At 56.6% G+C, this 23,583-nt stretch overlaps 1 protein-coding gene across 5 annotated transcripts in view; it reads right to left on the bottom strand.

Moving 5' to 3' along the window:
• Positions 1-1,456: 1,456 nt before the first annotated feature.
• LOC121281903 (plastin-3-like) overlaps positions 1,457-23,583 on the bottom strand; it is a 146,996-nt gene continuing 124,869 nt past the window's right edge. For all 5 annotated transcript variants that reach the window (XM_041195057.1, XM_041195062.1, XM_041195058.1 and 2 more), the window contains 3 exons: positions 5,565-5,688; positions 3,137-3,261; positions 1,457-2,734 (listed from right to left, as the gene is read on the bottom strand). In XM_041195057.1, the coding sequence (XP_041050991.1) occupies positions 2,602-2,734; positions 3,137-3,261; positions 5,565-5,688 (382 nt within the window). In that variant the 3' untranslated portion in view covers positions 1,457-2,601. The remainder of the gene's footprint in view (positions 2,735-3,136; positions 3,262-5,564; positions 5,689-23,583) is intronic.

Here is a 23,583-nt window from a genome sequence, read left to right as displayed (position 1 = left end):
CAAAAATAAGTTGAGAAAGAAGTATTGATGAGAACTGGGTACAGTTCCTATGGGCGGGATTTTCTGCATCTGCCCACCACTGTGATCTTCCGGTCCTGCTGCAAGTCAATGGACTTATGGCTGGTCCCACCTGCGACGGGGTTGGAAAATCCCGGTCTATATATTTTCATATCAATAAACTGTACATTTGACTATTTTGGGACATTAGACATTAAAACAGTTTGCATATGCTTTGGTGTTTGTTGCTTAAGATTCTGGGGCTAGTACCCTGGACTGGTGGGTAGGTGTGGTGGTGGAAGAGGGGCTGATTACTGTAGTATAAGGGTTATTGGCATAGCAAGGGTTGATGTGGGACTGGGAAACAGTACTGCCCACTTTGTGATGTAAAGAGACACATGACCTGAGATGAGAGTCAGTTGTGAAGTGGACAGACCTGTCTAGAGAAGTATGGAGTTAGCCCAAACCTTGGCCTTTACCCTGTGTTACGGGTTATCGATAAGCAGTTAATGTTCAACCATACAAGACTCAGAACCTCTTCATGAGACTTACTAAACGTACAACATACAAAAATTACCATGTGACGGGGAGGGGAGATGGGCTAGTGTTTGTGTGTGTGTGTTTGGGGGAGTAGGATTGGGAGAGATGCTGATTATATGTGCATGGGGAGGGAAGGGGAAGAGAGGAGCTTCACTGAGTCTTCTGTTACCTGGGAACATGGAGAAATTGACTTAAAGCAACAGGAGTACATAAAGCAATAACATTTTATAAAGTACTTTAAAAACACAGGTTTTTGTATTTATATGATGTATTATTATTTGTTGATCTATAGTGCACAAACTTTAATAATTATATACTTGATGTTACTATGTTCCTTTATTGCTGCTTTGTTTTGTTGGTGTCTAGGGTCATGTTAATTTTCAAGTGTTAAAATGGGAAAATAATTTGGGAAGCACTGCGCTAGGTTAAAAGAAAGAATATAAGAAATAAGATGAGTAGGCCATTTGGTTCCTCAAACCAGCTCCACCATGCAATAAGATCATGGCTGAACTTCTACATAATCTTCATTTTACTACCCCATCACCATATCCCTTTGATTCCCTGACTGTCCAAGAATTTATCAATCTCAATCTTGAATACACACAATAACTGAGCATCCACAGCTCTGGGGTCAAGAACTTCAAAGATACACAACCCTCTGAAAGAAGAAATTTCTCTTCTCAATCATAATTGGCTGACCCTTTATCCTAAAACTATGACTCGCTAGATGAGATACTTTAGGATTGCCCAAGGCCCTAGTGGTTGTCAAGTTTGTGAAATGGGCATCAGGTCAGACAATCTGAAAATGAATAGACACTGGAGATTAAATCTGCTGGATTGTCTGTTGCTTTTCTGCTTAAGCTGGAATATTTGCAACATTGTACACATCGGGGGGAAAAAAAACACAAAAAGCATCACATACGTATCAAAACTTTTATTTTCATCAACCATTTGCCACCATTTCCATACTATATTAATGAAAGCTTTGCTGAGCAATTAAAATCTTAGATTAGTAAACTCTGAATCCCAGGATTTAAAACACACCCCAAAGATCTCGGGATTTTCTGCTTTGTGAACCCGGTGATGAGCCAAAGCACCTTCAAGGTCCTACTTTCCCAACACATTTCAGTCTGATGCAGTTTTCTAAACACAAGAACTTTGGCACTTTCCTGCATATAATGATTGCATAATATTTTTAAATAACATGTATGATCTCTCATGCGATTGTTTTTTAGAAAAGCAAATTTTAAAAGATATCAAGATACATAGTAAAACGATTCATAATTACTTGGACTATGGAATGTACTGAAGACTATATCTGGAATGGAGAGTTAGAAGGGCTACATAATCTTTACCAAAAATAAAATACATACAGAAAATGCATATGTCGGTCATTACTAAAGAGAGGAAAAATAACAAGTGAATGTTTTTGGCCTAAAACCTTCATTGAAACTTTTATTTTAAACAAAAAGGGAACTTTTATACTGCAAATTGTCTTGAAACACTGAAAAGTAGCAGTGTTGGGTTAGATTATACACAATGAACAGTGCACATACAACATTGGGAAAAAAAAATCACAAGTTAGTTATGTGGAATATAACAAAGAACAGTGATTGTTAATATCTGTAAAAGTGAGATCTTTAGCTTTCGTTCAAAATTTAGTTCCATCTGATAAACCTCAAATGCAACAGCGATCACCTCAAAGCCAATCTAAAAGTAACTTAAAATGAAAGCCCAGCATAATCCATATCCAATGACAATATATGACCAGTACTTTAACTGAGGGGGGAAAAAACCTGTTGGTGATGATATAATGCAGTAGGTCGGCATCTTCTGTGTTAATATATATGAATGCATTTCATTGTGTACCTTGCTAAATTAATGGATTACCACATCAGGGAAAAGTAATATATGCAATTCTCTCCTCTCCAAGCACCTTGTTCTAGTTTTGGAAAGCAGAAAAACAAAACTAGTTCTGCCAACAGCATATTTCAACCTGGAAATATCTGAAAGGCCAATCACTTGCTTGTGGTGACATTTGTCTTTATAATTCAGCATGTTATTTTACACTCTCTTCATTCCTCTGCCCATCAAGCAGGCAAATACAGTCATAACCATCTTAGACTTCACTTCAACCAGGTCCTCTGGAAGGGCGTATACACGAGCTCCAATTTTTCTAGCCATTGACACAGCATATCTGTTGAGAAAGGCAATGCGTCACTCCGTTGTTCAGTTTTCATCTACATCACTCTCTGCACTTACACATAGCTCTTATCCATTTGTCAACTAATGCAAAGAAAACAATAAATGGTTTGCGTTTAAGCCAATTTTCACAGATCATGCAAATTCCAAGTGTAGATATTGCATGCAGAAACTATGCAAGATTTGCTATTGTGCAGCGCCAGCTGTTTTTTTAAATGCTCTGTATGCATTTAGATTGTAAAGTTGTTTATATAGTCTTTTTCCATTAACATGACATTTATTTAATAATTTCCAACTAAAATCTAATTTACTACCAAATACATTCACTTCCCACACAAGATTACAAGAGAAATGCTTTATGCTCACATAAAGTAGGAATAAAGTACAGGCGACATACTTGGCATTTTCTTGCTTATCCTCATCAGAAAGGACCCCAGTCTTCACCAGCTCATAGTTAATAGAGTTAGGTTGAATCGCATCAATCAAATCCAGTATGGGTAAACTTGAACTTAAATTCTTGTCCTATGTAAAATAGTTTTCACAGGAGGTTATGAATTTGCAGCAACGTTCCTGTTTCCCTTGTGCTTCTTTGACACCCTTTGTGACATTTTTGCATCTTAAAAGGTGCTATATAAATGCAAGCTTGTTTTGTTACAGACAGCATAAAAAGACAGGTTTGCATTTATATAATAGCTTTCACATTTCAGGACATCCCAAAGTACTTTGTAGCTAAGGAACCATCTTCTGACATGCACCAACTGTTGTATAGGTAAACATGGCAGCCAATTTCTACGCAAGCAGCTCTGGCAAACTCTAAATAAGTTAAATCTTAAAACAGTCTGTTCTGATTGTGCTAGTTAAGAGGTAACTCCTGTCAGGACACCATTAGAACACCTGGTTCTTTGTAGAGTAGAGATGTGGGATAGTGAAGGGAGTGCAGAGAGAAATGGAAAGAAAATGAGAATGAGAGAGAGGCACACATAGAGTGTAGCAGTTGCTGACTTGCAACATTGTACTGTTTACTATTAAACACTAACGGACCCGCAAAACATTTGTGGTCAAGTTAGCACCTTACTGCAACCTCTTTAAAAACAGGATTTCTAGTTATTCTTTCACCAAAGACTTGAATAGATTCAAAACATTTTACTTTGCAAGAAGCTTAATAAAGCTGTCCACATATAAAGACAAGTTTAGAAATATAAAGAGTCCAATCGTAGAATATGAAAGTCTAATTGAGAGCAGTTGTCTCTTAAGTTGAAAAATAGGTTTACATCAGATGGGTTCAATATTACTTAAGAAATAAACACTATTTCCTCAAGATCTGTCTGTTATGATTTCAGCATCTGTCAAAGAAAACAGCTTCCAAGTGACTAATCTTGTTCCATTACAAAATTCTTGTTTAGGACTCAAGTTTCATAGCAACATTATAATTGCTCCTTCCTTGAATCCAAGTTTGCGTGGTGGCGTGCCCATCGGAATTAGACTTTGTAGAAACTCTGAAGAGGTTTAGTGGCGCAGTGGTAGCATCCCTACCCATGGGCCAGGAGTTCCAGATTCAAGTCCCACTTCAGGATTTGATGGCCTCGGAAGGCGTGCGCATATAACATGGCCAAACAGGTTGATTACCAGCGGGTAAATCCTTCCAAGATGCCAGATGGCAGGTGTTAAAAAGTTGATGAGTTTCCTGGTCAGCCATACTGCAGAAGGCAATAGCAAACCACTGCAGTACTTTGCCAAGCATAATCATGGACCAATGCCATGGTTGCCAATATCCTCTTAGGGCATGGCACCTTAAAGAGGAGGAGGAGAAGAAACTCTGGGGGGTGTTATCATCTTCCTCATCTTTAGAATCAAAGCTGATGTATTCTCTTAAATCACTTGACCATTTTTCTATAAAAACATTTTCATTCAAATCCAGCGAATCCTCTTTCTTAGCACAAAGAATAGATTTTGAATAATAAGTTGTATCAGATATATGACCCTACCATTTTTCCACACTTAACAACCAACTTCATCAAAATACCACACCTCCCGTTCCATTCCCTCCCTCCAATGCCATCCCCACCCCTCCCACCAATCTCATTCCATCCCACAGGCAAACAGCCTCTCCAGCAAAAGTAATTTTGTTGTTGGACTTTCCTTACCTTCTGCTGTTTTTGTTCTCCATCAACTCTGTCACCACAACCAACTGTTGACACTCACATGCATCACATACTCCAGTCCTCTGCATGCCCCGCCTGCCTCTGACCTTCCATCAAATAAACCCATTAACAGGTATGCCCCTTAAACTGGCCAATCAAGACAGCCTGGACAGACAGAAACTGACTATTACTAAAGGTACTTGTTCCAAATACATGAATGTGTTTGAGTTTGTTTGGAGGAAGCTGAAGACACTACAACCACACCAACCCCCTCCACTTCTCTCCCCCCACCCCGCCCCCACAACACACCTTAAACCAGCTTATATTTCACCCCTTTCTTGGATTCACTCAAGTTCTGTCGAAGGGTCATGAGGACTCGAAACGTAAACTCTTTTCTTCTCCGCCGATGCTGCCAGACCTGCTGAGTTTTTCCAGGTAATTCTGTTTTTGACACTGTTAACCTGTTGTTCCCATGGGTCTTCAGAGCAAGCCCACAACAATGGGCCAGCTGTTCACCAACTCAGGTCAGAGGTTCACTAATAATTTGTCCAGAGGTATATTATAGCACCTTGCAGCCACTCGCTGAGAAAACCTCCACTGTTAGCAAATAATTCATTCACACGCGCAACTTTTGGGCTGGTACATGGAAAGATACTACAGTGGATTTTTTAAAAAACTGCTTACCTTAAAACTCTGGATAGTAGTTTTCTTGCCTGCCTCTTTCAATGTCTTATTTACCCACTTGACAATGATATCATCATTGACTTTTTGACCATCACCCAGTTCTTCAAGAACATTCAACGTATACCTATTAACACACAACTATAACTTCAGAACAGCCACAGAAATAATTAACACTTGACTTAAAAGTCTAGACTTCCCTACAGACATTGTGTTATTGTTTTAACAAAAGACAGTAACCCATTTGTTTTAAGTTGGAAGTAATACCAACTTGAAAATCCAGGCAACAATGTATTCAAATACATCACAATGATGCCACCCATATCTTACTGACACATCATCAAATCAAAGTGAAACAATAAAATACAGTAAGTGCTCACTTTAAGTCACCCTTCTTAAAGATGTTTCGCTTTAATGTTGCTTATTCTTTAGGGCACAGTTTTTCAATTTGCATCGCCATTTTCAGTTTTATGAAAATGCACTCCGGCTCTGCTCCACCAACACAGAACTCTGGGCCAGCTGCCGCCACCATCACCAGAAGCCTAGGCTGCAGGGAGAGAGCGAGGCCCCAAGATCTGGGAGCAAGAGCGGAAGGCAGAGACAGAGTGGGAAAGGAGAGCGAGGGAGGGAGGGGCAGAGAAAGGAGAGAGAGCGTGAGAGAAAGGAGAGAGAGAGGGGAAAAGGAGAGAGAGAGGGGTGGGGAAAAGAGAGGGGGAAAGGGGAGAGAGAGAGAGAGAGGGGGGGGAAAAGCAGAGACAGAGAGGGGGAAAGGAGAGACTGTGGTGGGGGTTAAAGGGGAGAGACACACACGGATTGGGAAAGTAGTGAACAAGAGAGAGACAAAGAGGGAAAGGAGAGAGAGATAGAAACAGAGTGGGAAAGGAAATAGAGAAGGGTGGCAGGGCAGGTTACAAAATGGTTAAACAGGGAGAGAGAGAGAGAAAGGAGGGAGGGGGGAGCGCGAAAGGAAACAGAGGGGGGTGCGAAAGGAAACAGAGGGGGGCGCGAAAGGAGAGGGGGGGGCGCGAAAGGAGAGGGGGGGGGCGCGAAAGGAGAGAGGGGGGCGCGAAAGGAGAGAGGGGGAGCGAAAGGAGAGAGGGGGCGCGGAAGAAGGAGAGAGGGGGGCGCGAAGGAGAGAGGGGGGCGCGGAAGGAGAGAGGGGGGCGCGGAAGGAGAGAGGGGGGCGCGGAAGGAGAGAGGGGGGCGCGGAAAGGAGAGAGGGGGGCGCGGAAGGAGAGAGGGGGGCGCGGAAGGAGAGAGGGGGGCGCGGAAGGAGAGAGGGGGGCGCGGAAGGAGAGAGGGGGGCGCGGAAGGAGAGAGGGGGGCGCGAAAGGAGAGAGGGGGGCGCGAAAGGAGAGAGGGGGGCGCGAAAGGAGAGAGGGGGGCGCGAAAGGAGAGAGGGGGGCGCGAAAGGAGAGAGGGGGGCGCGGAAGGAGAGAGGGGGGGCGCGAAAGGAGAGAGGGGGGCGCGGAAGGAGAGAGGGGGGCGCGAAGGAGAGAGGGGGGGCGCGAAAGGAGAGAGGGGGGCGCGGAAGGAGAGAGGGGGGGCGCGGAAGGAGAGAGGGGGGCGCGGAAGGAGAGAGGGGGGCGCGGAAGGAGAGAGGGGGGGCGCGGAAGGAGAGAGGGGGGCGCGGAAGGAGAGAGGGGGGCGCGGAAGGAGAGGGGGGGCGCGGAAGGAGAGAGGGGGGCGCGGAAGGAGAGAGGGGGGCGCGGAAGGAGAGAGGGGGGCGCGGAAAGGAGAGAGGGGGGCGCGGAAGGAGAGAGGGGGGGCGCGGAAGGAGAGAGGGGGGCGCGGAAGGAGAGAGGGGGGCGCGGAAGGAGAGAGGGGGGCGCGGAAGGAGAGAGGGGGGCGCGGAAGGAGAGAGGGGGGCGCGGAAGGAGAGAGGGGGGCGCGAAGGAGAGAGGGGGGCGCGAAAGGAGAGAGGGGGGCGCGGAAGGAGAGAGGGGGGCGCGAAAGGAGAGAGGGGGGCGCGAAAGGAGAGAGGGGGGCGCGAAAGGAGAGAGGGGGGCGCGAAAGGAGAGAGGGGGCGCGAAAGGAGAGAGGGGGGCGCGAAAGGAGAGAGGGGGCGCGAAAGGAGAGAGGGGGGCGCGAAAGGAGAGAGGGGGGCGCGAAAGGAGAGAGGGGGGGCGCGAAAGGAGAGAGGGGGGCGCGAAAGGAGAGAGGGGGGCGCGAAAGGAGAGAGGGGGGCGCGAAAGGAGAGAGGGGGGCGCGAAAGGAGAGAGGGGGGCGCGAAAGGAGAGAGGGGGGCGCGAAAGGAGAGAGGGGGGCGCGAAAGGAGAGAGGGGGGCGCGAAAGGAGAGAGGGGGGCGCGAAAGGAGAGAGGGGGGCGCGAAAGGAGAGAGGGGGGCGCGAAAGGAGAGAGGGGGGCGCGAAAGGAGAGAGGGGGGCGCGAAAGGAGAGAGGGGGGCGCGAAAGGAGAGAGGGGGGCGCGAAAGGAGAGAGGGGGGGCGCGAAAGGAGAGAGGGGGGCGCGAAAGGAGAGAGGGGGGGCGCGAAAGGAGAGAGGGGGGCGCGAAAGGAGAGAGGGGGGGCGCGAAAGGAGAGAGGGGGGCGCGAAAGGAGAGAGGGGGGGCGCGAAAGGAGAGAGGGGGGCGCGAAAGGAGAGAGGGGGGCGCGAAAGGAGAGAGGGGGGCGCGAAAGGAGAGAGGGGGGCGCGAAAGGAGAGAGGGGGGGCGCGAAAGGAGAGAGGGGGGCGCGAAAGGAGAGAGGGGGGGCGCGAAAGGAGAGAGGGGGGCGCGAAAGGAGAGAGGGGGGGCGCGAAAGGAGAGAGGGGGGCGCGAAAGGAGAGAGGGGGGCGCGAAAGGAGAGAGGGGGGCGCGAAAGGAGAGAGGGGGGCGCGAAAGGAGAGAGGGGGGCGCGAAAGGAGAGAGGGGGGCGCGAAAGGAGAGAGGGGGGCGCGAAAGGAGAGAGGGGGGCGCGAAAGGAGAGAGGGGGGCGCGGAAGGAGAGAGGGGGGCGCGGAAGGAGAGAGGGGGGCGCGGAAGGAGAGAGGGGGGCGCGGAAGGAGAGAGGGGGGCGCGGAAGGAGAGAGGGGGGCGCGGAAGGAGAGAGGGGGGCGCGGAAGGAGAGAGGGGGGCGCGGAAGGAGAGAGGGGGGCGCGGAAGGAGAGAGGGGGGCGCGGAAGGAGAGAGGGGGGCGCGGAAGGAGAGAGGGGGGCGCGGAAGGAGAGAGGGGGGCGCGGAAGGAGAGAGGGGGGGCGCGGAAGGAGAGAGGGGGGCGCGGAAGGAGAGAGGGGGGCGCGGAAGGAGAGAGGGGGGCGCGGAAGGAGAGAGGGGGGCGCGGAAGGAGAGAGGGGGGCGCGGAAGGAGAGAGGGGGGCGCGGAAGGAGAGAGGGGGGCGCGGAAGGAGAGAGGGGGGGCGCGGAAGGAGAGAGGGGGGCGCGGAAGGAGAGAGGGGGGCGCGGAAGGAGAGAGGGGGGCGCGGAAGGAGAGAGGGGGGGCGCGGAAGGAGAGAGGGGGGCGCGGAAGGAGAGAGGGGGGCGCGGAAGGAGAGAGGGGGGCGCGGAAGGAGAGAGGGGGGCGCGGAAGGAGAGAGGGGGGGCGCGGAAGGAGAGAGGGGGGCGCGGAAGGAGAGAGGGGGGGCGCGGAAGGAGAGAGGGGGGCGCGGAAGGAGAGAGGGGGGCGCGGAAGGAGAGAGGGGGGCGCGGAAGGAGAGAGGGGGGCGCGGAAGGAGAGAGGGGGGCGCGGAAGGAGAGAGGGGGGCGCGGAAGGAGAGAGGGGGGGCGCGGAAGGAGAGAGGGGGGCGCGGAAGGAGAGAGGGGGGCGCGGAAGGAGAGAGGGGGGCGCGGAAGGAGAGAGGGGGGCGCGGAAGGAGAGAGGGGGGCGCGGAAGGAGAGAGGGGGGGCGCGGAAGGAGAGAGGGGGGCGCGGAAGGAGAGAGGGGGGCGCGGAAGGAGAGAGGGGGGCGCGGAAGGAGAGAGGGGGGCGCGGAAGGAGAGAGGGGGGCGCGGAAGGAGAGAGGGGGGCGCGGAAGGAGAGAGGGGGGCGCGGAAGGAGAGAGGGGGGCGCGGAAGGAGAGAGGGGGGCGCGGAAGGAGAGAGGGGGGCGCGGAAGGAGAGAGGGGGGCGCGGAAGGAGAGAGGGGGGCGCGGAAGGAGAGAGGGGGGCGCGGAAGGAGAGAGGGGGGCGCGAAAGGAGAGAGGGGGGCGCGAAAGGAGAGAGGGGGGCGCGAAAGGAGAGAGGGGGGCGCGAAAGGAGAGAGGGGGGCGCGAAAGGAGAGAGGGGGGCGCGAAAGGAGAGAGGGGGGCGCGAAAGGAGAGAGGGGGGCGCGAAAGGAGAGAGGGGGGCGCGAAAGGAGAGAGGGGGGCGCGAAAGGAGAGAGGGGGGCGCGAAAGGAGAGAGGGGGGCGCGAAAGGAGAGAGGGGGGCGCGAAAGGAGAGAGGGGGCGCGAAAGGAGAGAGGGGGCGCGAAAGGAGAGAGGGGGCGCGAAAGGAGAGAGGGGGGCGCGAAAGGAGAGAGGGGGGCGCGAAAGGAGAGAGGGGGGCGCGAAAGGAGAGAGGGGGGCGCGAAAGGAGAGAGGGGGGCGCGAAAGGAGAGAGGGGGGCGCGAAAGGAGAGAGGGGGGCGCGAAAGGAGAGAGGGGGGCGCGAAAGGAGAGAGGGGGGCGCGAAAGGAGAGAGGGGGGCGCGAAAGGAGAGAGGGGGGCGCGAAAGGAGAGAGGGGGGCGCGAAAGGAGAGAGGGGGGCGCGAAAGGAGAGAGGGGGGCGCGAAAGGAGAGAGGGGGGCGCGGAAGGAGAGAGGGGGGCGCGGAAGGAGAGAGGGGGGCGCGGAAGGAGAGAGGGGGGCGCGGAAGGAGAGAGGGGGGCGCGGAAGGAGAGAGGGGGGCGCGGAAGGAGAGAGGGGGGCGCGGAAGGAGAGAGGGGGGCGCGAAAGGAGAGAGGAGGCGCGAAAGGAGAGAGGGGGCGCGAAAGGAGAGAGGGGGCGCGAAAGGAGAGAGGGGGCGCGAAAGAGAGGGGGCGCGAAAGGAGAGAGGGGGGCGCGAAAGGAGAGAGGGGGCGCGAAAGGAGAGAGTGGGGGTGCGAAAGGAGAGAGGAGGGAAGGAGAGAGAAAGGAAAGAGAGAAAGAGAAAGTAAAGAGAGCGCGAGAAGGAGAAAGAGGGGGAAAGGATAGAGAGATAAGGAGAGAGGGGGGTAGAGAGAGAGAGAAACAAAAAAGAGAGAAAGGAAAGAGAGAGAGAAAGGAAAGAGAGAGAGAAAGGAAAGAGAGAGAGAAAGGAAAGAGAGAGAGAAAGGAAAGAGAGAGAGAAAGGACAGAGAGAGAGAAAGGACAGAGAGAGAGAAAGGACAGAGAGAGAGAAAGGACAGAGAGAGAGAAAGGACAGAGAGAGAGAAAGGACAGAGAGAGAGAAAGGACAGAGAGAGAGGAGGGAAAGGGGAGAGAGAGGAGGGAAAGGGGGAGAGAGAGGAGGGAAAGGGGAGAGAGAGGAGGGAAAGGGGAGAGAGAGGAGGGAAAGGGGAGAGAGAGGAGGGAAAGGGGAGAGAGAGGAGGGAAAGGGGAGAGAGAGGAGGGAAAGGGGGAGAGAGAGGAGGGAAAGGAGAGAGGGGAGGGAAAGGAGAGAGAGGAGGGAAAGGAGAGAGGAGAGGGAAAGGAGAGAGGAGAGGGAGAGGAGAGAGAGGAGGGAAAGGAGAGAGAGGAGGGAAAGGGAGAGAGGCAAAGAGGGAGAGAGGAAAAGCAGAGCCAGAGAGACGGAGAAAGGAGAGAGAGAGACACAGGATTGGGAAAGTAGTGAACGAGAGACAAAGTGGGAAAGGAGAGAGAGAGATAGAAACATACTGGGAAAGGAGATAGAAAAGGGTAGCAGGGCAGGTTGACAAAGTGGTTAATGAGGGAGAGAGAGAGGGGGGAAAAGGAGAGAGGGGGAAAAGGAGAGAGGGGGTGAGAAGGAGTGAGGGGGGAGAAGGAGAGAGGGGGGAGAAGGAGAGAGGGGGGGAGAAGGAGAGAGGGGGGGAGAAGGAGAGAGGGGGGGAGAAGGAGAGAGGGGGGAGGAGAGAAGGGGGGAGAAGGAGAGAGGGGGGGAGAAGGAGAGAGGGGGGGAGAAGGAGAGAGGGGGGGAGAAGGAGAGAGGGGGGGAGAAGGAGAGAGGGGGGGAGAAGGAGAGAGGGGGGGAGAAGGAGCGGGGGGGGAGAAGGAGAGAGGGGGGGAAGAAGGAGAGAGGGGGGGGAGAAGGAGAGAGGGGGGGAGAAGGAGAGAGGGGGGGAGAAGGAGAGAGGGGGGGAGAAGGAGAGAGGGGGGGAGAAGGAGAGATGGGGGGAGAAGGAGAGAGGGGGGGAGAAGGAGAGAGGGGGGGGAGAAGGAGAGAGGGGTGGGAGAAGGAGAGAGAGGGAGGAAAGGAGAGAGAGGGAGGAAAGGAGAGAGAGGGGGGAAAGGAAAAAGGGGGTGAAAGGAGAGAGGGGGAAAGGAGAGAGAGCGAGAGAGGGGGAAAAGACGGAGAGAGGGAAAGAGAGAGGAGGGAAAGAGAGAGGAGGGAAAGAGAGAGGAGGGAAAGAGAGAGGAGGGAAAGAGAGAGGAGGGAAAGAGAGAGGAGGGAAAGAGAGAGAGGAGGGAAAGAGAGAGAGGAGGGAAAGAGAGAGGAGGGAAAGAGAGAGGAGGGAAAGAGAGAGGAGGGAAAGAGAGAGGAGGGAAAGAGAGAGGAGGGAAAGAGAGAGAGGAGGGAAAGAGAGAGAGGAGGGAAAGAGAGAGAGGAGGGAAAGAGAGAGAGGAGGGAAAGAGAGAGAGGAGGGAAAGAGAGAGAGGAGGGAAAGCAGAGACAGAGACGGGGAAAGGAGAGAGAGAGACACAGGATTGGGAAAGTAGTGAACGAGAGAGAGACAAAGTGGGAAGGAGAGAGAGATAGAAACATACTGGGAAAGGAGATAGAGAAGGGTAGCAGGGCAGGTTGACAAAGTGGTTAATGATGGAGAGAGAGAAAGAGAGAGAGAGCGGGGGAAAAGGAGAGAGAGCGGGGGAAAAGGAGAGAGAGCGGGGGAAAAGGAGAGAGAGCGGGGGAAAAGGAGAGAGAGGAGGGGAAAAGGAGAGAGAGAGGGGGAAAAGGAGAGAGAGAGCGGGAAAAGGAGAGAGAGAGGGGGAAAAGGAGAGAGAGAGGGGGAAAAGGAGAGAGAGAGGGAGAAAAGGAGAGAGAGAGGGGAAAAGGAGAGAGAGAGGGGGAAAAGGAGAGAGAAGGGTAAAAGGAGAGAGAGAGGGGGAAAAGGAGAGAGAGAGGCAGAAAAGGAGAGAGAGAGGCGGAAAAGGAGAGAGAGAGGTGGAAAAGGAGAGAGAACGGGGGAAAAGGAGAGAGAGCGTGGGGAAAGAAGAGAGAGCGGGGGAAAAGAAGAGAGAGCAGGGGAAAAGAAGAGAGAGCGGGGGAAAAGAAGAGAGAGCGGGGGAAAAGAAGAGAGAGCGGGGGAAAAGAAGAGAGAGCGGGGGAAAAGAAGAGAGAAAGGAAAGAGAGCGAGAGAGAGAAAGGAAAGAGAGCGAGAGAGAGAAAGGAAAGAGAGCGAGAGAGAGAAAGGAAAGAGAGCGAGAGAGAGAAAGGAAAGAGAGCGAGAGAGAGAGTGAGAAAGAGAGAGGAAGGAAAGGGGGGGAGGAGAGAGGAAGGAAGGAGTGAGAGAGAGAGGGGTAAAGCAGAGACAGAGCGGGGGGGAAAGGAGAGACTGTGTTGGGGGTAAAATGGGAGAGACACACATGGATTGGGAAAGTAGTGAACAAGAGAGAGACAAAGTGGGAAAGGAGAGAGAGATAGAAACAGTGTGGGAAAGGAGATAGAGAAGGGTGGCAGGGCAGGTTGACAAAGTGGTTAACCAGAGAGAGAAAGGAAAGAGAAAGCAAGAGAGAGAGAGAGAGAAAAAGGAAAGAGAGAGCGAGAGAGAAATGAAAGAGAGCGAGGGGGGTTGAAAGGATGGGGGGGCGGTTGAAAGGAGAGGGGGGGGTGAAAGGAGGGAGGGAGGGGTGAAAGGAGGGAGGGAGGGGTGAAAGGAGGGAGGAGGGGGAAAGGAGAGAGAGGGGGAAAGTAGAGACAGAGCGGGGGGGAAAGGAGAGACTGTGTTGGGGGTAAAATGGGAGAGACACACATGGATTGGGAAAGTAGTGAACAAGAGAGAGACAAAGTGGGAAAGGAGAGAGAGACAGAAACAGTGTGGGAAAAGAGATAGAGAAGGGTGGCAGGGCAGGTTGACAAAGTGGTTAACCAGAGAGAGAAAGGAAAGAGAAAGCAAGAAAGAGAGAGAGAGAGAGAGTGAAAGGAGAGAGGGGGGGTGAAAGGAGAGAGGGAGGGGTGAAAGGAGAGAGGGAGGGAGGGGTGAAAGGAGAGAGGTGGGGTGAAAGGAGAGAGGTGGGTGAAAGGAGAGAGGGGGGTGAAAGGAGAGAGGGGGGGTGAAAGGAGAGAGAGAGGGTGAAAGGAAAGGGGGGTGAAAGGAGAGGGGGGGGAAGGAGAGGGGGGGGGAAGGAGAGGGGGAAAGGAGAGGGAGGGGGGAAAGGATAGAGAGATAAGGGGGAAAGTAGAGAGGGGCGTAGAGAGAGAGAGAGAGAGAAAGGAAAGAGAGATAGAAAGGAAAGAGAGAAAGGGTAGAGAAAGGAAAGAGAGAGAGAGAGAAAGGAAAGAGAGCAAGATAGGGGGAAAGGACAGAGAGAGAAGAGGGGAAAGGAGAGAGAGAGGAGCGAAAGAGAGAGAGGGGGAAAGAGGGAGAGAGAGGAAAAGCAGAGACAGAGAGATGGGGAAAGGAGAGAGAGACAGGATTGGGAAAGTAGTGAACGAGAGAGAAACAAAGTGGGAAAGGAGAGAGAGAGAGATAGAAACATACTGGGAAACGAGATAGAGAAGGGTAGCAGGGCAGGTTGACAAAGTGGTTAACAAGAAAGAAAGAGAGGACGGGGAAAGGAGAGAGGAGGGGGACAGGAGAGAGGAGGGGGAAAGGAGAGAGGAGGGGGAAAGGAGAGAGGAGGGGGAAAGGAGAGAGGAGGGGGAAGGGGAGGGGGAAAGGGGAGGGGAAAGGGGAGGGGGGAAGGGGAGGGGGGGAAGGGGAGGGGAGGAGGGGAAGGGGAGGGGAGGAGGGGAAGGGGAGGGGAGGAGGGGAAGGGGAGGGGAGGAGGGGAGGGGGAGGGGAGGAGGGGAAGGGGAGGGGGGGAAGGGGAGGAGGGGAAGGGGAGGGGGAGAAGGGGAGGGGGGAAGGGGAGGGGGGGAAAGAGAGAGAGGGAGGGGGGAAAGGAGAGAGGGATATAGAGAGAGAGAAAGGAAAGAGAGAGAAAGGATAGAGAGAAAGGAAAGCAAGAGAGAGAAAGCAAGATCGGGGGAAAGGACAGAGAGAGAAGGAAAGTGAGAGAGGAGGGAAAAGGAGAGAGGAGGGAATGAGAGAGAGGGGGAAAGAGGGAGGAAAAGCAGAGACAGAGAGACGGGGAAAGGAGAGAGAGACAGGATTGGGAAAGAAGTGAATGAGAGAGAGACAAAGTGGGAAAGGAGAGAGAGATAGAAACATACTGGGAAAGGAGATAGAGAAGGGTAGCAGAGCAGGTTGACAAAGTGGTTAACGAGACAGCAACAGAGGAGGAGGGGGAAAGGAGAGAGGAGGGGGAAAGGAGAGAGGAGGGGGAAAGGAGAGGGGGGGAAAGGAGAGGGGGGGAAAGGAGAGGGGGGGAAAGGAGAGGGGGGGAAAAGGAGAGGGGGGGAAAGGAGAGGGGGGGAAAGGAGAGGGGGGGAAAGGAGAGGGGGGAAAAGGAGAGGGGGGGAAAGGAGAGGGGGGAAAGGAGAGGGGGGAAAGGAGAGGGGGGGAAAGGAGAGCGGGGGAAAGGAGAGCGGGGGAAAGGAGAGCGGGGAAAGGAGAGCGGGGGAAAGGAGAGCGGGGGAAAGGAGAGCGGGGGGAAAGGAGAGCGGGGGGGAAGGAGAGCGGGGGGGGAAAGGAGATAGGGGGGGAAAGGAGATAGGGGGGAAAAGGAGAGAGAGGGGGGAAAGGAGAGAGAGGGGGGAAAGGAGAGGGACAGCGAGAGAAAGAGAAAGGAAAGAGCGAGAAAGAGAGAGAAATGAACGAGGGGGGAAGGGATGGGGAAGGGGAGAGAGAGAGAGAGAGAGAGGGGAAAAGCAGAGACAGAGTTGGGGGGAAAGGAGAGACTGTGTTGGGGGTTAAAGGGGAGAGACAAACATGGATTGGGAAAGTAGTGAACGAGAGAGAGAGACAGAAACAGTGGGAAAGGAGATAGAGAAGGGTGGCAGGGCAGATTGACAAAGTGGTTAACCAGAGAGAGAGAAAGGAAAGAGAGCGAGGGAGAGAGAGAGAAAGGAAAGAGAGCGAGGGAGAGAGAGAGAAAGGAAAGAGAGCGAGGGAGAGAGAGAGAAAGGAAAGAGAGCGAGGGAGAGAGAGAGAAAGGAAAGAGAGCGAGGGAGAGAGAGAGAAAGGAAAGAGAGCGAGGGAGAGAGAGAGAAAGGAAAGAGAGCGAGGGAGAGAGAGAGAAAGGAAAGAGAGCGAGGGAGAGAGAGAGAAAGGAAAGAGAGCGAGGGAGAGAGAGAGAAAGAAAGAGAGCGAGGGAGAGAGAGAGAAAGGAAAGAGAGCGAGGGAGAGAGAGAGAAAGGAAGAGAGCGAGGGAGAGAGAGAGAAAGGAAAGAGAGCGAGGGAGAGAGAGAGAAAGGAAAGAGAGCGAGGGAGAGAGAGAGAAAGGAAAGAGCAGAAGAGAGAGTGGGGGGGAAAGCAGAGAGTGGGGGGGAAAGCAGAGAGTGGGGGGGAAAGCAGAGAGTGGGGGGGAGGAAAGCAGAGAGTGGGGGGGGAAAGCAGAGAGTGGGGGGGAAAGCAGAGAGTGGGGGGGAAAGCAGAGAGTGGGGGGGAAAGCAGAGAGTGGGGGGGAAAGCAGAGAGTGGGGGGGAAAGCAGAGAGTGGGGGGGGAAAGCAGAGAGTGGGGGGGAAAGCAGAGAGTGGGGGGGAAAGCAGAGAGTGGGGGGGAAAGCAGAGAGTGGGGGGGAAAGCAGAGAGTGGGGGGGAAAGCAGAGAGTGGGGGGGAAAGCAGAGAGTGGGGGGGAAAGCAGAGAGTGGGGGGGAAAGCAGAGAGTGGGGGGGAAAGCAGAGAGTGGGGGGGAAAGCAGAGAGTGGGGGGGAAAGCAGAGAGTGGGGGGGAAAGCAGAGAGTGGGGGGGAAAGCAGAGAGTGGGGGGGAAAGCAGAGAGTGGGGGGGGAAAGCAGAGAGTGGGGGGGAAAGCAGAGAGTGGGGGGGAAAGCAGAGAGTGGGGGGGGAAAGCAGAGAGTGGGGGGGAAAGCAGAGAGTGGGGGGGGAAAGCAGAGAGTGGGGGGGAAAGCAGAGAGTGGGGGGGAAAGCAGAGAGTGGGGGGGAAAGCAGAGAGTGGGGGGGAAAGCAGAGAGTGGGGGGGGAAAGCAGAGAGTGGGGGGGAAAGCAGAGAGTGGGGGGGAAAGCAGAGAGTGGGGGGGAAAGCAGAGAGTGGGGGAAAGCAGAGAGTGGGGGGGAAAGCAGAGAGGGGGGGAAAGCAGAGAGTGGGGGGGAAAGCAGAGAGTGGGGGGGAAAGCAGAGAGTGGGGGGAAGCAGAGAGTGGGGGGGAAAGCAGAGAGTGGGGGGGGAAAGCAGAGAGTGGGGGGGGAAAGCAGAGAGTGGGGGGGAAAGCAGAGAGTGGGGGGAAGCAGAGAGTGGGGGGGAAAGCAGAGAGTGGGGGGGAAAGCAGAGAGTGGGGGGGAAAGCAGAGAGTGGGGGGGAAAGCAGAGAGTGGGGGGGAAAGCAGGAGAGTGGGGGGGAAGCAGAGAGTGGGGGGGAAGCAGAGAGTGGGGGGAAGCAGAGAGTGGGGGGGAAAGCAGAGAGTGGGGGGGGAAAGCAGAGAGTGGGGGGGAAAGCAGAGAGTGGGGGGGAAGCAGAGAGTGGGGGGGAAAGCAGAGAGTGGGGGGGAAAGCAGAGAGTGGGGGGGAAAGCAGAGAGTGGGGGGAAAGCAGAGAGTGGGGGGGAAAAGCAGAGAGGGGGGGGGAAAGCAGAGAGTGGGGGGGAAAGCAGAGAGTGGGGGGGAAAGCAGAGAGTGGGGGGAAAGCAGAGAAGGGGGGGGAAAGCAGAGAGGGGGGGGAAAGCAGAGAGTGGGGGGGAAAGCAGAGAGTGGGGGGGGAAAGCAGAGAGTGGGTGGGGGGAAAGCAGAGAGTGGGGGGGAAAGCAGAGGGGGGGGGGGAAAGCAGAGAGTGGGGGGGAAAGGCAGAGAGTGGGGGGGAAGAAAGCAGAGAGTGGGGGGGAAAGCAGAGAGTGGGGGGGAAAGCAGAGAGTGGGGGGGAAAGCAGAGAGTGGGGGGGAAAGCAGAGAGTGGGGGGGAAAGCAGAGAGTGGGGGGAAAGCAGAGAGTGGGGGGGAAAGCAGAGAGTTGGGGGGGAAAGCAGGAGGTGGGGGGGAAAGCAGAGAGTGGGGGGGGAAAGCAGAGAGTGGGGGGGAAAGCAGAGAGTGGGGGGGAAAGCAGAGAGTGGGGGGGAAAGCAGAGAGTGGGGGGGAAAGCAGAGAGTGGGGGGGAAAGCAGAGAGTGGGGGGGAAAGCAGAGAGTGGGGGGGAAAGCAGAGAGTGGGGGGGAAAGCAGAGAGTGGGGGGGAAAGCAGAGAGTGGGGGGGGAAAGCAGAGAGTGGGGGGGAAGCAGAGAGTGGGGGGGAAAGCAGAGAGTGGGGGGGAAGCAGAGAGTGGGGGGGAAAGCAGAGAGTGGGGGGGAAGCAGAGAGTGGGGGGGAAAGCAGAGAGTGGGGGGGAAAGCAGAGAGTGGGGGGGGAAAGCAGAGAGTGGGGGGAAGCAGAGAGTGGGGGGGAAAGCAGAGAGTGGGGGGGAAAGCAGAGAGTGGGGGGGAAAGCAGAGAGTGGGGGGGAAAGCAGAGAGTGGGGGGGAAAGCAGAGAGTGGGGGGGAAAGCAGAGAGTGGGGGGAGAAAGCAGAGCGTGGGGGGGAAGAAAGCAGAGAGTGGGGGGAAAGCAGAGAGTGGGGGGGAAAGCAGAGAGTGGGGGGGAAAGCAGAGAGTGGGGGGGAAAGCAGAGAGTGGGGGGGAAAGCAGAGAGTGGGGGGGAAAGCAGAGAGTGGGGGGGAAAGCAGAGAGTGGGGGGGGAAAGCAGAGAGTGGGGGGAAGCAGAGAGTGGGGGGGAAAGCAGAGAGTGGGGGGGGAAGCAGAGAGTGGGGGGGAAAGCAGAGAGTGGGGGGGAAAGCAGAGAGTGGGGGGAAAGCAGGAGAGTGGGGGGGGAAAGCAGAGATTGGGGGGGAAAGCAGAGAGTGGGGGGGAAAGCAGAGAGTGGGGGGAAAGCAGAGAGTGGGGGGGGAAAGCAGAGAGTGGGGGGAAAGCAGAGAGTGGGGGGGAAGCAGAGTGTGGGGGGAAAGCAGAGAGTGGGGGGGAAAGCAGAGAGTGGGGGGAAAGAGAGAGTGGGGGGAAAGCAGAGAGTGGGGGGGAAAGCAGAGAGTGGGGGGGAAAGCAGAGAGTGGGGGGGAAAGCAGAGAGTGGGGGGGAAAGCAGAGAGTGGGGGGGAAAGCAGAGAGTGGGGGGGAAAGCAGAGAGTGGGGGGGAAAGCAGAGAGTGGGGGGAAAGCAGAGAGTGGGGGGGAAAGCAGAGAGTGGGGGGGGAAAGCAGAGAGTGGGGGGGAAAGCAGAGAGTGGGGGGGGAAAGCAGAGAGTGGGGGGGAAAGCAGAGAGTGGGGGGGAAAGCAGAGAGTGGGGGGGAAAGCAGAGAGTGGGGGGGAAAGCAGAGAGTGGGGGGGAAAGCAGAGAGTGGGGGGGAAAGCAGAGAGTGGGGGGGAAAGCAGAGAGTGGGGGGGAAAGCAGAGAGTGGGGGGGAAAGCAGAGAGTGGGGGGGAAAGCAGAGAGTGGGGGGGAAAGCAGAGAGTGGGGGGGAAAGCAGAGAGTGGGGGGGAAAGCAGAGAGTGGGGGGGAAAGCAGAGAGTGGGGGGGGAAAGCAGAGAGTGGGGGGAAAGCAGAGAGTGGGGGGGAAAGCAGAGAGTGGGGGGGAAAGCAGAGAGTGGGGGGGAAAGCAGAGAGTGGGGGGGAAAGCAGAGAGTGGGGGGGGAAAGCAGAGAGTGGGGGGGGAAAGCAGAGAGTGGGGGGGAAGAAAGCAGAGAGTGGGGGGGAAAGCAGAGAGTGGGGGGGAAAGCAGAGAGTGGGGGGGAAAGCAGAGAGTGGGGGGGGAAAGCAGGAGAGTGGGGGGAAAGCAGAGAGTGGGGGGGAAAGCAGAGAGTGGGGGGGAAGCAGAGAGTGGGGGGGAAAGCAGAGAGTGGGGGGGAAAGCAGAGAGTGGGGGGGAAAGCAGAGAGTGGGGGGGAAAGCAGAGAGTGGGGGGGAAAGCAGAGAGTGGGGGGGGAAAGCAGAGAGTGGGGGGGAAAGCAGAGAGTGGGGGGGGAAAGCAGAGAGTGGGGGGGAAAGCAGAGAGTGGGGGGGAAAGCAGAGAGTGGGGGGGAAAGCAGAGAGTGGGGGGAAAGCAGAGAGTGGGGGGGAAAGCAGAGAGTGGGGGGGAAAGCAGAGAGTGGGGGGGGAAAGCAGAGAGTGGGGGGGAAAGCAGAGAGTGGGGGGGAAAGCAGAGAGTGGGGGGGAAAGCAGAGAGTGGGGGGAAAGCAGAGAGTGGGGGGGAAAGCAGAGAGTGGGGGGGAAAGCAGAGAGTGGGGGGGGAAAGCAGAGAGTGGGGGGGAAAGCAGAGAGTGGGGGGGAAAGCAGAGAGTGGGGGGGAAAGCAGAGAGTGGGGGGGAAAGCAGAGAGTGGGGGGGAAAGCAGAGAGTGGGGGGGGAAAGCAGAGAGTGGGGGGGAAAGCAGAGAGTGGGGGGGAAAGCAGAGAGTGGGGGGGAAGCAGAGAGTGGGGGGAAAGCAGAGAGTGGGGGGGGAAAGCAGAGAGTGGGGGGGAAAGCAGAGAGTGGGGGGGGAAGCAGAGAGTGGGGGGGGAAGCAGAGAGTGGGGGGGGAAAGCAGAGAGTGGGGGGGAAAGCAGAGAGTGGGGGGGAAAGCAGAGAGTGGGGGGGAAAGCAGAGAGTGGGGGGGAAAGCAGAGAGTGGGGGGGAAAGCAGAGAGTGGGGGGGAAAGCAGAGAGTGGGGGGGGAAAGCAGAGAGTGGGGGGGAAAGCAGAGAGTGGGGGGGGAAAGCAGAGAGTGGGGGGGAAAGCAGAGAGTGGGGGGGGAAGCAGAGAGTGGGGGGGAAAGCAGAGAGTGGGGGGGAAAGCAGAGAGTGGGGGGGGGAAGCAGAGAGTGGGGGGGAAGCAGAGAGTGGGGGGGAAGCAGAGAGTGGGGGGGGAAGCAGAGAGTGGGGGGGGAAGCAGAGAGTGGGGGGGGAAGCAGAGAGTGGGGGGGGAAGCAGAGAGTGGGGGGGGAAGCAGAGAGTGGGGGGGGAAGCAGAGAGTGGGGGGGGAAGCAGAGAGTGGGGGGGGAAGCAGAGAGTGGGGGGGGAAGCAGAGAGTGGGGGGGGAAGCAGAGAGTGGGGGGGGAAGCAGAGAGTGGGGGGGGAAGCAGAGAGTGGGGGGGGGAAGCAGAGAGTGGGGGGGAAGCAGAGAGTGGGGGGGGAAGCAGAGAGTGGGGGGGAAGCAGAGAGTGGGGGGGGAAGCAGAGAGTGGGGGGGGGAAGCAGAGAGTGGGGGGGGGAAGCAGAGAGTGGGGGGGGGAAGCAGAGAGTGGGGGGGGGGAAGCAGAGAGTGGGGGGGGGAAGCAGAGAGTGGGGGGGGGAAGCAGAGAGTGGGGGGGGAAGCAGAGAGTGGGGGGGGGAAGCAGAGAGTGGGGGGGGAAGCAGAGAGTGGGGGGGGAAGCAGAGATGGGGGGAAGCAGAGATTGGGGGGGGAAGCACAGAGAGGGGGGGGAAGCACAGAGAGGGGGGGGAAGCACAGAGAGGGGGGGGAAGCACAGAGAGGGGGGGGAAGCACAGAGAGGGGGGGGAAGCACAGAGAGGGGGGGGAAGGAGAGGGGGGGGAAGCACAGAGAGGGGGGGGAAGGAGAGAGAGGGGGGGAGGAGAGAGAGGGGGGGAGGAGAGAGGGGGGGGAAGGGAGAGAGAGGGGGGAAGGGAGAGGGCGGGGGGGAACGGAGGGAGAGGGCGGGGGGGAACGGAGGGAGAGGGCGGGGGGGAACGGAGGGAGAGGGCGGGGGGGAACGGAGGGAGAGGGCGGGGGGGAACGGAGGGAGAGGGCGGGGGGGAACGGAGGGAGAGGGCGGGGGGGAACGGAGGGAGAGGGCGGGGGGGAACGGAGGGAGAGGGCGGGGGGGAACGGAGGGAGAGGGCGGGGGGGAACGGAGGGAGAGGGCGGGGGGGAACGGAGGGAGAGGGCGGGGGGGAACGGAGGGAGAGGGCGCGGAGGGAACGGAGGGAGAGGGCGGGGGGGAACGGAGGGAGAGGGCGGGGGGGAACGGAGGGAGAGGGCGGGGGGGAACGGAGGGAGAGGGCGGGGGGGAACGGAGGGAGAGGGCGGGGGGGAACGGAGGGAGAGGGCGGGGGGGAACGGAGGGAGAGGGCGGGGGGGACGGAGGGAGAGGGCGGGGGGGACGGAGGGAGAGGGCGGGGGGACGGAGAGGGCGGGGGAACGGAGGGAGAGGGCGGGGGGGGCGGAGGGAGAGGGCGGGGGGGCGGAGGGAGAGGGCGGGGGGGAAGGAGGGAGAGGGCGGGGGGGGCGGAGGGAGAGGGCGGGGGGGCGGAGGGAGAGGGCGGGGGGGCGGAGGGAGAGGGCGGGGGGGCGGAGGGAGCGGGCGGGGGGGCGGAGGGAGCGGGCGGGGGGGCGGAGGGAGCGGGCGGGGGGACGGAGGGAGAGGGCGGGGGGACGGAGGGAGAGGGCGGGGGGACGGAGGGCGGGGGGACGGAGAGAGGGGGGAAGGAGAGAGAGGGGGGGAAGGAGAGAGGGGGGGGGAAGAGAGAGAGGGGGGGAAGGAGAGAGGGGGGGAAGAGAGAGAGGGGGGGAAGGAGAGAGAGGGGGAAGGAGATAGAGGGGGGGAAGAGAGAGGGGGGGGAAGGAGAGAGGGGGGGAAGGAGAGAGGGGGGGAAGGAGAGAGGGGGGGAAGGAGAGAGGGGGGGAAGGAAGGGGGGAAGGGGAGAGGGAGAGAGATAAAGGAAAGGGAGAGAGAGAAAGGAAAGAGAGAGAAAGAGAAAGGAAATAGAGAGAGAAAGGAAAGAGGGCGAGAAAGAGAGAGAGGAGGGGGAAGGAGAGAAAGAGAGAGGGTGAAAGAGAGGGGTAAAGGAGAGAGAGAGTGAGGGAAATGGAAAGAGAAAGAGAGAGGGGGAAAGGAGAGAGAGAAGGAGAGAGAGGGGAAAAGGGAGAGAGAGAGGGGAGAAGGAGAGAAAGAAAGGGGAGAAAGAGAGAGAGAGGGGGAGAAGGAGAGAGAGAGGGGGGAGAAGGAGAGAGAGAGAGAGAGAGGGGAGAACGAGAGAGAGAGGGGGGAGAAGGAGAGGGGGGAAGGAGAGAGGGGGAAGGGAAAGGAGAGAGAGAGAGAGAGAAAGAAGAGAGAGAGAGAGAGGTGTGGGGGAAAGGAGAGACAGAGAGGGGAAAGGAGAGACTGTGTCGGGGGGAAAGGGGAGAGAGACACATGGATTGGGAGAGTAGTAAAAGAGAGAGAGATAAAGTGGGAAAGAAGAGAGAGAGAGATAGTGAGAGGGAGCGCAAAGGAGACAGGCAGACACGAAATGGGAAAGGAGTGAGAGAGATAGTGGGAAAGGAGAGATAGGGGTGAGGGAAAGAAGAAAGAGAGCGTGGGAAAGGAGAGACAGAGTAAAAGAAAGACTGGGAATGGTGAGAGAGACAGAGAGTGGGAAATGAAAGGGAGAGACAGACAGAGTGGGAAGAGAGAGAGAGAAACAGAGTGAGAAAGGAGATAGGGAAGGGGGCAGGGCAGGTTGACAAAGTGGTTAACCAGAGAGAGAGACACAGTGAGAAAGGAAAGAGAGACAGAGTGAGAAAGAAGAGAGAGACAGGCTGGGAATGGAGAGAGAAATTGGCAATGGAAAGAGAGACAGACAGAGTGGGAAAGGCAAGAGAGAGCGAGAGAGAGAAAAGGGAGAGTGTGCGGGAAGGGGAGGGGAAGAGAGAGCGAGAGAAGGAATGGAAAGAGAGCGAGAGTGTGGGAAAGTAGAGGGAGAGAGAGAGAGACACTCACAGCAGGACAGCAACACAAAATTGAATTGAGTTTTCA

Source organism: Carcharodon carcharias, chromosome 9 (assembly GCF_017639515.1).
Source record: "Carcharodon carcharias isolate sCarCar2 chromosome 9, sCarCar2.pri, whole genome shotgun sequence".
In the NCBI taxonomy this organism is placed as follows: Eukaryota; Metazoa; Chordata; class Chondrichthyes; order Lamniformes; family Lamnidae; genus Carcharodon; species Carcharodon carcharias.
This window is presented reverse-complemented; position numbering and strand designations above follow the sequence as displayed.